The sequence below is a fragment of the Caenorhabditis remanei genome, chromosome V (assembly GCF_010183535.1).
Source record: "Caenorhabditis remanei strain PX506 chromosome V, whole genome shotgun sequence".
In the NCBI taxonomy this organism is placed as follows: domain Eukaryota; kingdom Metazoa; phylum Nematoda; class Chromadorea; order Rhabditida; family Rhabditidae; genus Caenorhabditis; species Caenorhabditis remanei.
The window spans coordinates 10,626,670-10,637,771 of record NC_071332.1 but is presented as its reverse complement, the minus strand read 5'-3'; the positions used below and the strand labels follow the sequence as shown (position 1 = coordinate 10,637,771).

Genomic DNA, 11,102 nt, shown 5'->3' with positions numbered 1-11,102 from the left:
CGAGAGAAGCAGAAAAGTTATGAGCAAATCTAAAGAAAATTTGATTATTTAAATGGGCTTCGGTTATCAGAACAGTCTTCTTTAGTTGAGCACCAAACACGGCTTCCCTGGAAAAAAGAACGTTTATTGGTGGTTTGAAAGGATGAATTGCTTGATTAGACTACCTGACAAACACATTCAGTACAATACTCATTCGGTGGAATCCACTTGGCACCTTCAGGTCTCCATAAGCCATTTTGATTACATCCGTGAAGACGGGAACCACGGTGACGGCTGAAAGACAGAAATAATTGAGCCCATTGTTTTGGCTAGACTAGTGAATGATTTCGATAGAAAGCATTGGTAATGGTTGTGCGTCAAATTTTAATAATGTACATGACACATTCTGCTTGGAATGGAGAAGAGAGATCAATTTTGTTCTGAGCAGTCGAACAGTAAGAAATTGAAATAGGGGAACACTATATCTACCTCACAATCGGAGTTTTTCTTCTTTCTATTTTAAAGTCTGTCGTGTACCACATGACGTTCTAATTCATTTATTTGATAAAATTATTTCCACCTGAAACGTTTTTTTTGAAAATTGAATTATTGAAATATTTTGCGGGGGGTCTAGAGATAATGTCGTTATCTGGGTAAACACGTTGTTTTGTTGTGAATGTCTCTGAACAATTGCAAATTATACAAATTTTGAACCTCGTCATTTTATTTTCAAATGATTATTATTTTTTCTAACCTGTAATTTCAAAGAATCAGGAAAATCAAAACATTAATTTTCACAAATCACTTCAAATTTTCAAAAGTGATTTCATTTTCCCCCTCAAACCTATCATCATCTATCGTACTATTTCCATGGAATCACCTTCTCAGAATCCTATCCAACATCGTCGGACAAACATCATCACAACATTTGTTCCATGCCATCAAATTCATCATTTCCGTCTCTTCACATGTTCCATAATTCTCCTTTTCTTTTCCGGGGTACATGAATACGTCTTTCTGAAATTCCACGTCATGTTTTTTTTCAATTGTTCCTCTGAAAATATTCACCTGAATTCTGTCAATCTCATCTCCATTGTCACATAACAATCTCGCCAATGTGACCTTTTTGATTTCTTTCAGCTGTTCTTGTGTGAAAACGCCATCTTTCTCATACCTATCGAAATGAGAAATTATTTTCAGATATCAGAACTCCCACGCCTACCAGAATCTATCTCCATCTCTCATTTTCCTGAACTGCTCTCCAATAATGCAAGCAAAAGTTGGACCAAACAAACCGTTCTCAATCTTCTCCTCCACAATTCCTCCGACCCAAAGATCGATATTTTCTGAAAATTAATTTTCAGAACATTTGTATCAAATTCCAAAATGGTCTTCTGCGCTCAGTAAAGAAATTCTGGCATCAACGGTAAACCTCAGCCGAAAGATGGTAAACCTTCATCGCGCGCGCAATCGTCGTCAATATTGTTTTCTATCGGCGTTTATAAGAGGGTGTATTGGCAAGCGGCCGACATCTTGCGGGTTCCGCTGCCCGCTATCTTTTGTGTGTGCGTAGACTCCGCCCACATTGGAAGGGAAGAATGTCTCTTTGGGTTTTGAAGGTAACAGATGGAAATTTGGAAGACGAAACGATGGGGAAGAGTATTTTTGAAAGATCTATTAGGTGTAAAAGATTCTGAAAGAGGAAAAGGGTGGGAATTTCCAGTAGAAAGTTCACTTTTCCAGACTTGTTTGTCAATTAAATACATACCCGGTACTCCATACAATCCACGTAGTTTTTGAATGATCATATCATCTTTAATGTATCCTTTCATATCTTCCCATCTAGCCGGAACTGGAAGATTACAGAGTTTTCGATATTCCGTGTAACTGAAAAAAATATTTCAAAAGTTATCTCTCGTATCCGTTTAATTTCCGTTCAAACCTCGGTAATCCGTGATCCCTGGATCTTTGAATATTCATAACTGCCAAGTCCAAAGAGACCTGAAAAGAAGAAAATTGAATTGATTTCCGGTTTGAAATTGGTTTTTGAAACTACCTCATGACCCTTCATGAACAATTTTTCGATGAGTTCCATATTCAAAAGTTGAGTTGACATTGGATGTTTCAATGGACTTGCGAATAATCCACGTAGAAGGGGATCGATTCCTCCCTCTGTCAGAACTAATTCTGGAGTGAAAAAGGCTTTGTGAAGAGCAATATGGCCTTGTTTGATTGGCATGAAGTCATTTCCAAGACGGAAGAGAGTGGGGTTGATGATGGTGTGACCGAATCTAAAAATGATACAAGTTTTGATTAGATCAGAGTAAGAAACAATTAGATAAAACAAAGTACCTGAATGCGGCTGTGGCAAATGCATTGGTAACAGAAGAATCAATAGCTGGATCGTATCCTTGGTACTTGCCAACATATTTATCCACTTGGTCCTGAAAACAGAAGTATTCTTTTTCAATCACAGTAAATGGCTACCTGTGAACCGAAAACCACTGGTAACCAATGTTTGAATGTTATGTGTTGCATCATTGCTCCTATAATCTTCCTCGTCTCATGATAAATCACTTCTCCATCCCAATTTCCATTCATTTTATTCAACTTCTTTGCAATTCGATTATGTTCTCTGATGAAGATGGTATGAGTTGCAGCCAGTGCAAGTTGCTCGTTGGCTCTCAAATCACCCGCCAAGAAGCATCGAATCGGGTTCTCTTCACTGAAGTTCCGACGACAATCCATATTTGAATCTTTCTCGAATGGAAGATATTCTTTTCCAGCACTCGATGTGATATCGTATCGAAGCATTCCCTTATTGTTATAAGTGTCACGGAGCTCTTGAGCTTGAACTTCATTGCTACCGTACACATTTGAGGCATCCAAGAATGATGTTAACTGAAAAAGGGAAAAGATAGAAACGTAATTTTCTCTTTAAAAACCTACCGCGTTCATTTGTTCTCTGTAAGTGACTCTATTGAAGACTAGAGAAGTTTCTCCTGATCCGCAGACAGCTGCACTTCGTTCGAATTCGATACATGGGTATTTGGCACTGAAAGAAAATTAAAACGTTCAATCTACTACTATGCCCCACCTTCCACTCAACACTCTGGGATCATTTGGAGACAATGGAATATTGAAACATGGGTCCAGATTGTCACAAGTCTTATTACAGAACGATCCAGTTGCATAACTGTGTCTCGAAAGAGCAGTTACTGTATGTGTCAAGTCATGATCTACAAACTGTCCCCATTGCATAACCATCGATGAGAGTTTCTGATGTGGAGTGATGGTTTCAGTGGCCACAAGTTGTCTGGAAACTTCTCGAACATTCGGCATTGGATATCCATTGTAAAGTCTTCCCTTCTCCCAACCGACTGGAGTATTGAATCCATTTTCATAAACAGGCTTGAGAAGACGTCGAAGTGGCATCAGAGATACTCCGTACATTGGTTTATTCTGATTGTTGCATTGTCCATCGAACGATCTGTACTTTTTATGGAAACAGGTGTCCGTGCATGGATTCTTGAATTGTCCAGTGTGACATCCACTGAGTCCCATCAAAGCTTGAACATGGGTTACATGGAGAACTGATTCATAAGAAACATTCTTCGGGTGTAATTCATCAACATTCAGAATCAATCCTTTTTCTACGTGTTCTCTTACTAATCTAACTGATTCTTCATAGATCTCTCTTGCTTTCGATAACTCCACTGCTTGTTTTGGAGTTGAAAATCTAAAAAGTCTCTTCAAATCGTTTGTATTCGTGATTTTATCCTGATTCAATTGTTTTCTGGTCTTCTCCACTGCACTCTCCACATTTTGTCTTGCTTTTTGAGCTATTGCTCTGAGGAGTTCCTCATCAATCTGTGGTGCAGACGCTTTCTTTGTCTCTCCTCCAATTACAGTCAACTTTGCGTCAGCACTCATTGCACCAACTGGATTTCCAGCCATACATGAGTAGTATCCTTCATCTTTCTTCTCAATATTTGAAATTCGAAGTTCTGTTCCATCATCAGAAACCATAAAACGTCCTTTGATATGTCCAATTGTACTTCCATCGAATGACCAAGTGTAGTCAGGTTTTGGATTTCCTTTCGCTTTGCAAACGAACACGACCTGGAAGTTTTCACATGAGATAACAACTGAATATATCTGATCCTAATCCTAAACAACTCACTTGTCCTCCAACATTCTGACTGACAGATTGTGGTCCCTCGTAGATATTTGGTGGAATACTACTGATCAAATCTAAGGAGAATGTGTGACTGACTTTTCCGATACTGTTCACAGCTTCACACGTATATCTAAAAGTAGTTCGGTTCAATCACAAAGTTCTTCCATTTTCTCATTCTCACCTTCCAGAATCTTCTTCCAAAAACGGATAAATTCTCAGCACATTATTCGAAAGACCCAGTTGTCGTTTTCTCGAAGAAACGAACCGCTGTCCATTGTGATACCAGATTATATTGGGTTTTGGTGTTCCTATAACTTCGCAATTTATTTTCACTTCGGATCCTTCTCGATACGAATTGTCTCTTGGTTTATAGGTGAATTGAGGTGCTCCGTTTGCATGGTTATGGGTTTGACGAAGGCGTCTGGAATCCAGAAAATTGAAGATAACAGTGTCTAAATATTCACTTACCGGTGATGTGGTACGTGATCATAATCAAAAGTACATCTCATCGAATTCACATTTGTCTTTCGTGGTAGAGTAATCACAGAGTCGTGAATCTCGTAACCTTCCAAAGAAGAAGAATCAACTTCTGAGTTCCTAAACTTCGTCATTTTATTCTTCACTACTATTCAGATCACCTACTCGTATAGCCACACCACCGGTTTGGTGGAATTTTTTGCACAAATCAGCTTGAAATCTTCTCCAGTCCATGATACTTCTTCTGGCTTAGCACATTTCAGAAGTGAGTCTTCCACCTGAAAAATTCTCGAATAAGCCAATATCTTTATTATTTCATCTTCTTACTTCATCTAGTGCCTGATGACGTAACTCGATGGGATTTGTACAATACGCCTGTCTCTCCCACTCCACTTTCCGCAACAAGGCCTTCACTTTCAACACCCTGCAATACAAACACACGTCGTTTCTGATGCGTATCTTAACCCCGTTTCCCGTCCGCCTCATTGGATCACAGGTGAATCGCGACTCATGAATTATACTTGGCTGGCATGTAATGAACGAATAATTGACAAGTGGCGAAAAAAAGAGGCAAATGATTCGTGTATCCGCGAATCGGTGCCTGCAGATATATAATAGGCGCATAAACTGTAAGTCGCGAAAAGGTGACACACAATTATTTTTGTGCATTTTCTGATTTTTTTCGGTTTTCACTTTTTATTACTACTATGTTCTGCATATTCCAACCAATGGAATAGAAGTAATGATGTTTCGATATTATTCCAAGATGGCTGGTTCATAGAAAACAGTAGGTTTGTTGGTAAACCGTATGATATATGTCAAAAAGACAGTTTACAGAAGTAGAGATGAGCATCTAGAATCGGAGATGAGGACCCGATCGAATCAAATGTGGGAGTGGAAGACAATTGGAATAATTAAGGATTCGAATGAAACTGACGAGGAAATGTGATCAGCGAAAGGTACTAAACATTTGAATTTCACCTGGAGGAAGACAATAGGCCTATTAATAATTTCTGGGTTATCTGCGGGTTTTTGGTTTAAGACTCTTCTCATCCTGCTTTCGAGTCATCTGACATACTGAAATTTCATTTTGAATAAGCGATTGACAATGCTCCGCGGTGAATTTCCGATAATTTTCCCGTATTTTCCCAAAATTTGTTACTACCCAAATTGAAAAATTAAGAGACTGTGAGAATATAAGTTTCAGGATAGAAGTCAACATCCACTACAGAAATGGAAACTCTACGACCGAGAACACTTCAACGACTTGGCCAGCAGATCAGTCAGCAAGAAGTTGCGAATCAACAAAATATGTGTATGGAATAAGGTTTTTAGTTGCATTTGTTTGTATTTGTATTCTAATTTCAATAAAAAATTTCTGGATCGATTTTTCAGCAGCACATTTTCGCTATACATGAATTATTTTTATCGCGATACACAAATTATTCTCTTCGCGACATGCCAAATATACCTATTTTCGGTCGCTGTAGACGTATTGTACATCGTTTATACGTGAGTGTTCGCTACTCATGAAAAATACGTCAATTAGAGACGGCATAAGTTGTACCCATCCAGACATACACGCGAACAATATTTGGCAAATTATACACGCGACGCGATTCACCTGTGGATCAGTGGCAGAGCGTCTGTCTAGTAAACAGAAGGTCGCTGGTTCGATTCCAGCATGAGGCACCGAAACTTTTTAGTAATTTGTTTTACCTGCAATCACAGTTCCACGGATTTGCATGTAAATGAGCATGAGTGAGAGATGGAAGATTCTCGAACAGTTTGGTTCGAAGGGATTGAATTCTGTTGTGTGAGAGATCAATTTGTACGAGGTCCGGAAAGTATTGAAGCAGCTGGAAATAGAACAAATAAATAACAAAACCCATCCATCAAACACACCTGCTCATCAATGAATTGAATCCGATTCCTTTTCAAATTCAACGATGCCAACGGACGGGAATCAGAACAAAGTGGCGGAATATAGATGAGCTCATTATAAGATAAAGAGAGACGTTTCAGCTCATGAAGGTCATCGAGAATGTTCTGGAATTATTTGGTATGCAACAAAGGAAACTATAGATTAGAGTACCTCTTCCACAACTTTGATTTTGTTATGGGTTAGAACTAGAGACTCCAATTGAGTGAGTCCTGCCAAATCTGACCGTTTCAATGTGTGAATTCGATTATTTCGAAGGACCAAACTACGGACATTTCGAGAGATTCCTTTTGGGATTCCAATGAGTCCTGAAATAGGGAAGAAGAACTTTCGACTGTAATTATGATTAACTTTCTATAGAAGTAAACTCACCAGCACTACTGCAATCCACAGTGAATCCCTTCTTATCACAAGTACATCTTTCTGGACATTCTTCCTCGGAACCCAAAACTGAATTCCATAATGCCGTGGCAAGTAGAAACAGCAATAAGTTCATTGCCTGTAAAATGGAAAACTTCAAAAACAAAACAAAAAAGTAAACGGAATGTGATATATGAAGTGGGAGAGAAGACTTTTCAAAGGTCACCATCATCCCTCCAGCTGGTCATATATCTTATATACTACGGGTGCGGTTTCAATTCAAAAAAAGAGAACGAATGGGGATGAAAAAAGTAGGAAGAAGAAGAATAGGAATAAGTAAAAAAGAAGTTCTTCGGGTTCCTTCTCCGAATTGTTCGTAGTGCTCATTCGTCATTTGGTAATCCATCTGAAGAGGAGACGTCGGGAATAATTGATGCGAAGGGAGACAAAGAGCTCATCGAAACGATTCTGGTAGAGAAAGAGACCAGTGATAAATGAAAAGAAAAAGAGATCGAAAGACAAGATTGTGTCTCGAAAGAAAAGGATAAAGAGGCATGGAAAGAAGAGAGGGAACGGCCGTTTAATGAATTCGTTTCATCCGATTCACTTGTTACTCTCGAGGAGATGGATACTTCTGGGTTTGAACAGGTTTCAATTTGATCACAATGGTGACGCTTTCAAATTCAAACAGAAACGTGGATACCATATACCATCTTCATTTAAAAAAAAGCTTAAACAGCAATATGTATTGTCAAATCTACCGTACTCGCATTGGATTCTAATGAAATAAGACGGACGGTCTGGTTTAAAATAGACAGAGGACAGACAGAAAACAGAAAAAAACACAGATAATACGAAAATACTTCCTTTGATTTCTTGATAATTAGGGGGAAAATCGAGACCAAATGTTTCAAAAACGAAAAAGAAAAAGGAGATTGAATTCGTTGAGTTGACATGAAATTGTTCAAGAAATTCACATTTTCAGAGAGTAATTCAAACTGAATGAGACACTTGAAAAGAAAAGTTTGAAGCAAATAGTAAATTCTGGTTCACTCTTATGCAATTGCTTTAAAAATTCTGAAAAAATGAAGTCGAAAAATACACAAAAGAGCTTTCTTCAACTTTCAAGGAAAAAGTTTCTCATAAAAAAGTTTTTGAACTGTTTGCAACAAACAAATTTACCTGAAAGCTTTTCATGGACAATGAAATTTGGATGATCTTCCAGAAGAGCTTCGAAAATTGTCAGGAATAAAAATTAACTTTCTATAAGTCCAAAACTGAAAATTCAATCAAAAATTGAAATGTTTTCTGATGTCATAAATACCCATCTCTGCCGATCCAATAAAGTTCAAAAGATAGCAATTGATAAAGAAAAGAGAACAGAAAAATAGAAGAAACGGCAGTTTCTAGTAATATCGAATCCCTTCCAGATATTCAGAAGACATATATTGAAGCTGACTTCAGAATCAGAAAACAAACAAAAAAACGGACAGAAGGGGCCTTTTTTCCTTCTTCAACATCTTTCTCGGGAACGATGAAACATTGTCTGCGTCTCTTCCACCTCGTCTTCTTTGTTCAACATCTTCATCAACGTCTTCTTCTTCTTCTTATTTTCTTGCCATCTTACTACTTGCTATCAATAATTGAAACAAAAAAATGGGGGAAGATGCAAAGAAAAGAAGAAGATCAGATGGAAAATGGAGAAGAAGACGTCAATGGGGGGACACTAGAAGGACAGAAGATTGATAATTGATAGCCTATCGGCTACTGATTCTCTCTTTTTATTTGGGATGGAGTGGCTATATGTCTTTCTTCAAATGGCAGAAGGACTGGGTGTGGTTTCTGTTTATTTTCAATTCTTCTGAAATTCTCTTTGCTCCAGATTCTCCGGAATCGTCAAGCTCTGCTCCGGAGATGAATTCGTGCCTTCTCCCAAATTCGTCGTCTTTTTTCTTTCTCTAAATTAAATTCTTTGACATTTTCTTTTCTCCAAAAAGCACAATCTGCTTGGTGTCGTTTTCTCGAAAACAATGTGTCTTTCGAATCTTTGATTCCTCAACATCTGCTTACAATTTCAAATTAGACCGCCTCTTTCACTTGGTTTTATCTCTTTTTCCCTCGTTTTTTCAATTGTTTCGAGAGTTCTCATTTTCTCGAAAAAACAATGCTTCTACTCCCGGTTTTCACTCTTCTCCACATTTTTCTGGTAATTTTTTTCTATTTTTCTCTAGTCATTTTCTAGAATAATTAGATTTCGATAGCAATTCTCTTCATTTCAATTCTATTTTTTCTTCAGATTTCTGTTGAATCAGGAAGAGAATGCGAGTTTGCGATGCGATTGGTTCCCGGATTCAACCCACTTCGTCAGGTTGATTCAAACGGAAAAGAATGTCGTGGAAACGTGGAATTACCATTCTGCAAGGGATACTGTAAGACTAGTGAGGTATTTCTGAAATCCCTTCTTTCCCATTCGTTTATCTTTATTTTAGAGTGGAACTCACGGATTCCCACCTCGTGTTCAAATCAGCAAAGTCTGCACTTTGGTTACCACTTCAACCCGAAAAGTTGTACTCGATGATTGTGATGAAGGGGCAGAAGAGAGCATCAAGTTTGTCAATGTGCCACATGGAACTGAATGCGAGTGCTCGGCAGTGCCACTCGAGCAGAATCATTCAAAATGAATTAGTTTTTATTCAGTCAGTAAATAAAATGGTTGTTAATTCAAAAGAGTTACCAAGTTTTACATTTCTATAAAGTTTCAGAGTTATGCGTTCGGAATGATTAGGGATTTGATATGACATTTTGACAGGAATGAATGTTAGGGAGGCTATATAAAAAATATACATTAATTCCACTGTTCTTTCACGGCTTTGGCAGTTTCTTCTCCTTTCCAGCGATTTTCATCTTTTTCGCATCAATTACTGCCGGACTTGGGGATCTTGACCGACTGGAATGCATCTGAAAATTGAAATAGTTTTGAGGAACTGTGAATCTGGCAGAAAACTTACAACTTTTCGAGAGATAAGACACGTTTTACAGTGATAGACGAAGGTTGAAGCAGATGCTTCTTCGATTGAAACTGGTGGAATGCTACACTTCATGTGGTAACAATCACGGCACCGCTTGCATACGAGCACTTGATTTCCAGCCAGAGATACTCCACCACACGTCTTGCATGGCTGAAAAGTTGATGAATGAATTTTTCAGAAACTGAAGAGAATCTAACGTATTTTGCATTGATGCATTGTCATTGGTAACTTATTATGTATTCCTAGCTGTTATACAGATAGAAGTTGCTGTCTGAAATCGTTTTGAATGTGCGTGGCGAAATATATCATATTTCTCTTACACTTTTCAAAAATACATGTTTCTATTTATGTCGTTTCAATTGATCGATTTTTCGACCCTTTTCAGACTTACCTGATCTGTAGTGCAATAAATTGAATCATCGATTACCGGAATTTGCTTCTTAGGTTTTCTCTGAAAAATAAAACATACTTTTAATACTTTAACTTTCTTGATACCATTAATCCGCCGGATGACGACGGCCCTCCTGCCGAACTCATTCCCGATTTATCAATTCCTCCAAGCGATTTCCCCAATCCTGGTGGAGGCGGAAACATCAATCTCTGTGTTCCAGCTATTCTCTTATGAGCACCCATCATCATATTCGGTGGGAGTTTCGATACACCGCCTGAATCGAGTGAATACGAATCGGTGTAAAAGTTCGCAGAGTCGGCAGGGAGCTCCCATGTCTGAGTAATGAAATCTATTGGATTTTAGTAATCAAACTTATATATAAGTAGCTAAAAAACTATTTAGTTATAAATATAAACTATCTCGCTCTAAAAATAAGTACGGGTTTGAAAATTAGAAGCAAAAATCACTTTTTTCACAAACGCAGCGAACTTTTCATTAGCATCTTTCTCTTTCGATTTTATGAAACCAATCAGCTGGTTGATGTAGGCATTTGCTTCGAATGGTGCTTCTTCAGGTACTTTCTTTTTCTCTTCTTGCCCTTCTTCGATTACAATTGACGTGTCCTCGGAATCGGACGACGACATTCCGAAAAAACTGAAAACGACGAACTAATAGGGATTCTAAATGGAAGAACATCGAAAAATAGTGATCGGTTGAAAGATTACACAATAATCCGAATTAGCT

At 38.0% G+C, this 11,102-nt stretch overlaps 3 protein-coding genes across 3 annotated transcripts; 1 reads left to right on the top strand and 2 right to left on the bottom strand.

Annotated features, from left to right (window-relative positions):
* Positions 1 to 44: 44 nt before the first annotated feature.
* On the bottom strand, positions 45 to 7,074 carry GCK72_018855 (uncharacterized protein; the record flags this gene model as incomplete). Its single annotated transcript, XM_003110569.2, has 21 exons — positions 45 to 107; positions 165 to 273; positions 860 to 996; positions 1,048 to 1,153; positions 1,202 to 1,325; positions 1,748 to 1,866; positions 1,922 to 1,980; positions 2,036 to 2,270; positions 2,332 to 2,423; positions 2,467 to 2,880; positions 2,929 to 3,034; positions 3,077 to 4,101; positions 4,163 to 4,289; positions 4,341 to 4,580; positions 4,628 to 4,756; positions 4,802 to 4,914; positions 4,964 to 5,060; positions 6,356 to 6,495; positions 6,542 to 6,685; positions 6,732 to 6,886; positions 6,951 to 7,074. 21 exons carry the CDS (start codon positions 7,072 to 7,074, stop codon positions 45 to 47), a joined length of 3,858 nt encoding a protein of 1,285 aa, XP_003110617.2.
* A 2,028-nt stretch (positions 7,075 to 9,102) lies between these two features.
* GCK72_018854 (uncharacterized protein) lies at positions 9,103 to 9,619 on the top strand (the record flags this gene model as incomplete). The annotated part of the gene is made up of 3 exons (XM_003110382.2): positions 9,103 to 9,144; positions 9,235 to 9,381; positions 9,428 to 9,619. The coding sequence occupies 3 exons, from the start codon at positions 9,103 to 9,105 to the stop codon at positions 9,617 to 9,619; spliced, it is 381 nt and encodes a 126-aa protein (XP_003110430.1).
* A 181-nt stretch (positions 9,620 to 9,800) lies between these two features.
* GCK72_018853 (uncharacterized protein) lies at positions 9,801 to 11,002 on the bottom strand (the record flags this gene model as incomplete). The annotated part of the gene is made up of 5 exons (XM_003110485.2): positions 9,801 to 9,896; positions 9,947 to 10,117; positions 10,359 to 10,418; positions 10,463 to 10,693; positions 10,826 to 11,002. 5 exons carry the CDS (start codon positions 11,000 to 11,002, stop codon positions 9,801 to 9,803), a joined length of 735 nt encoding a protein of 244 aa, XP_003110533.2.
* Positions 11,003 to 11,102: the final 100 nt, after the last annotated feature.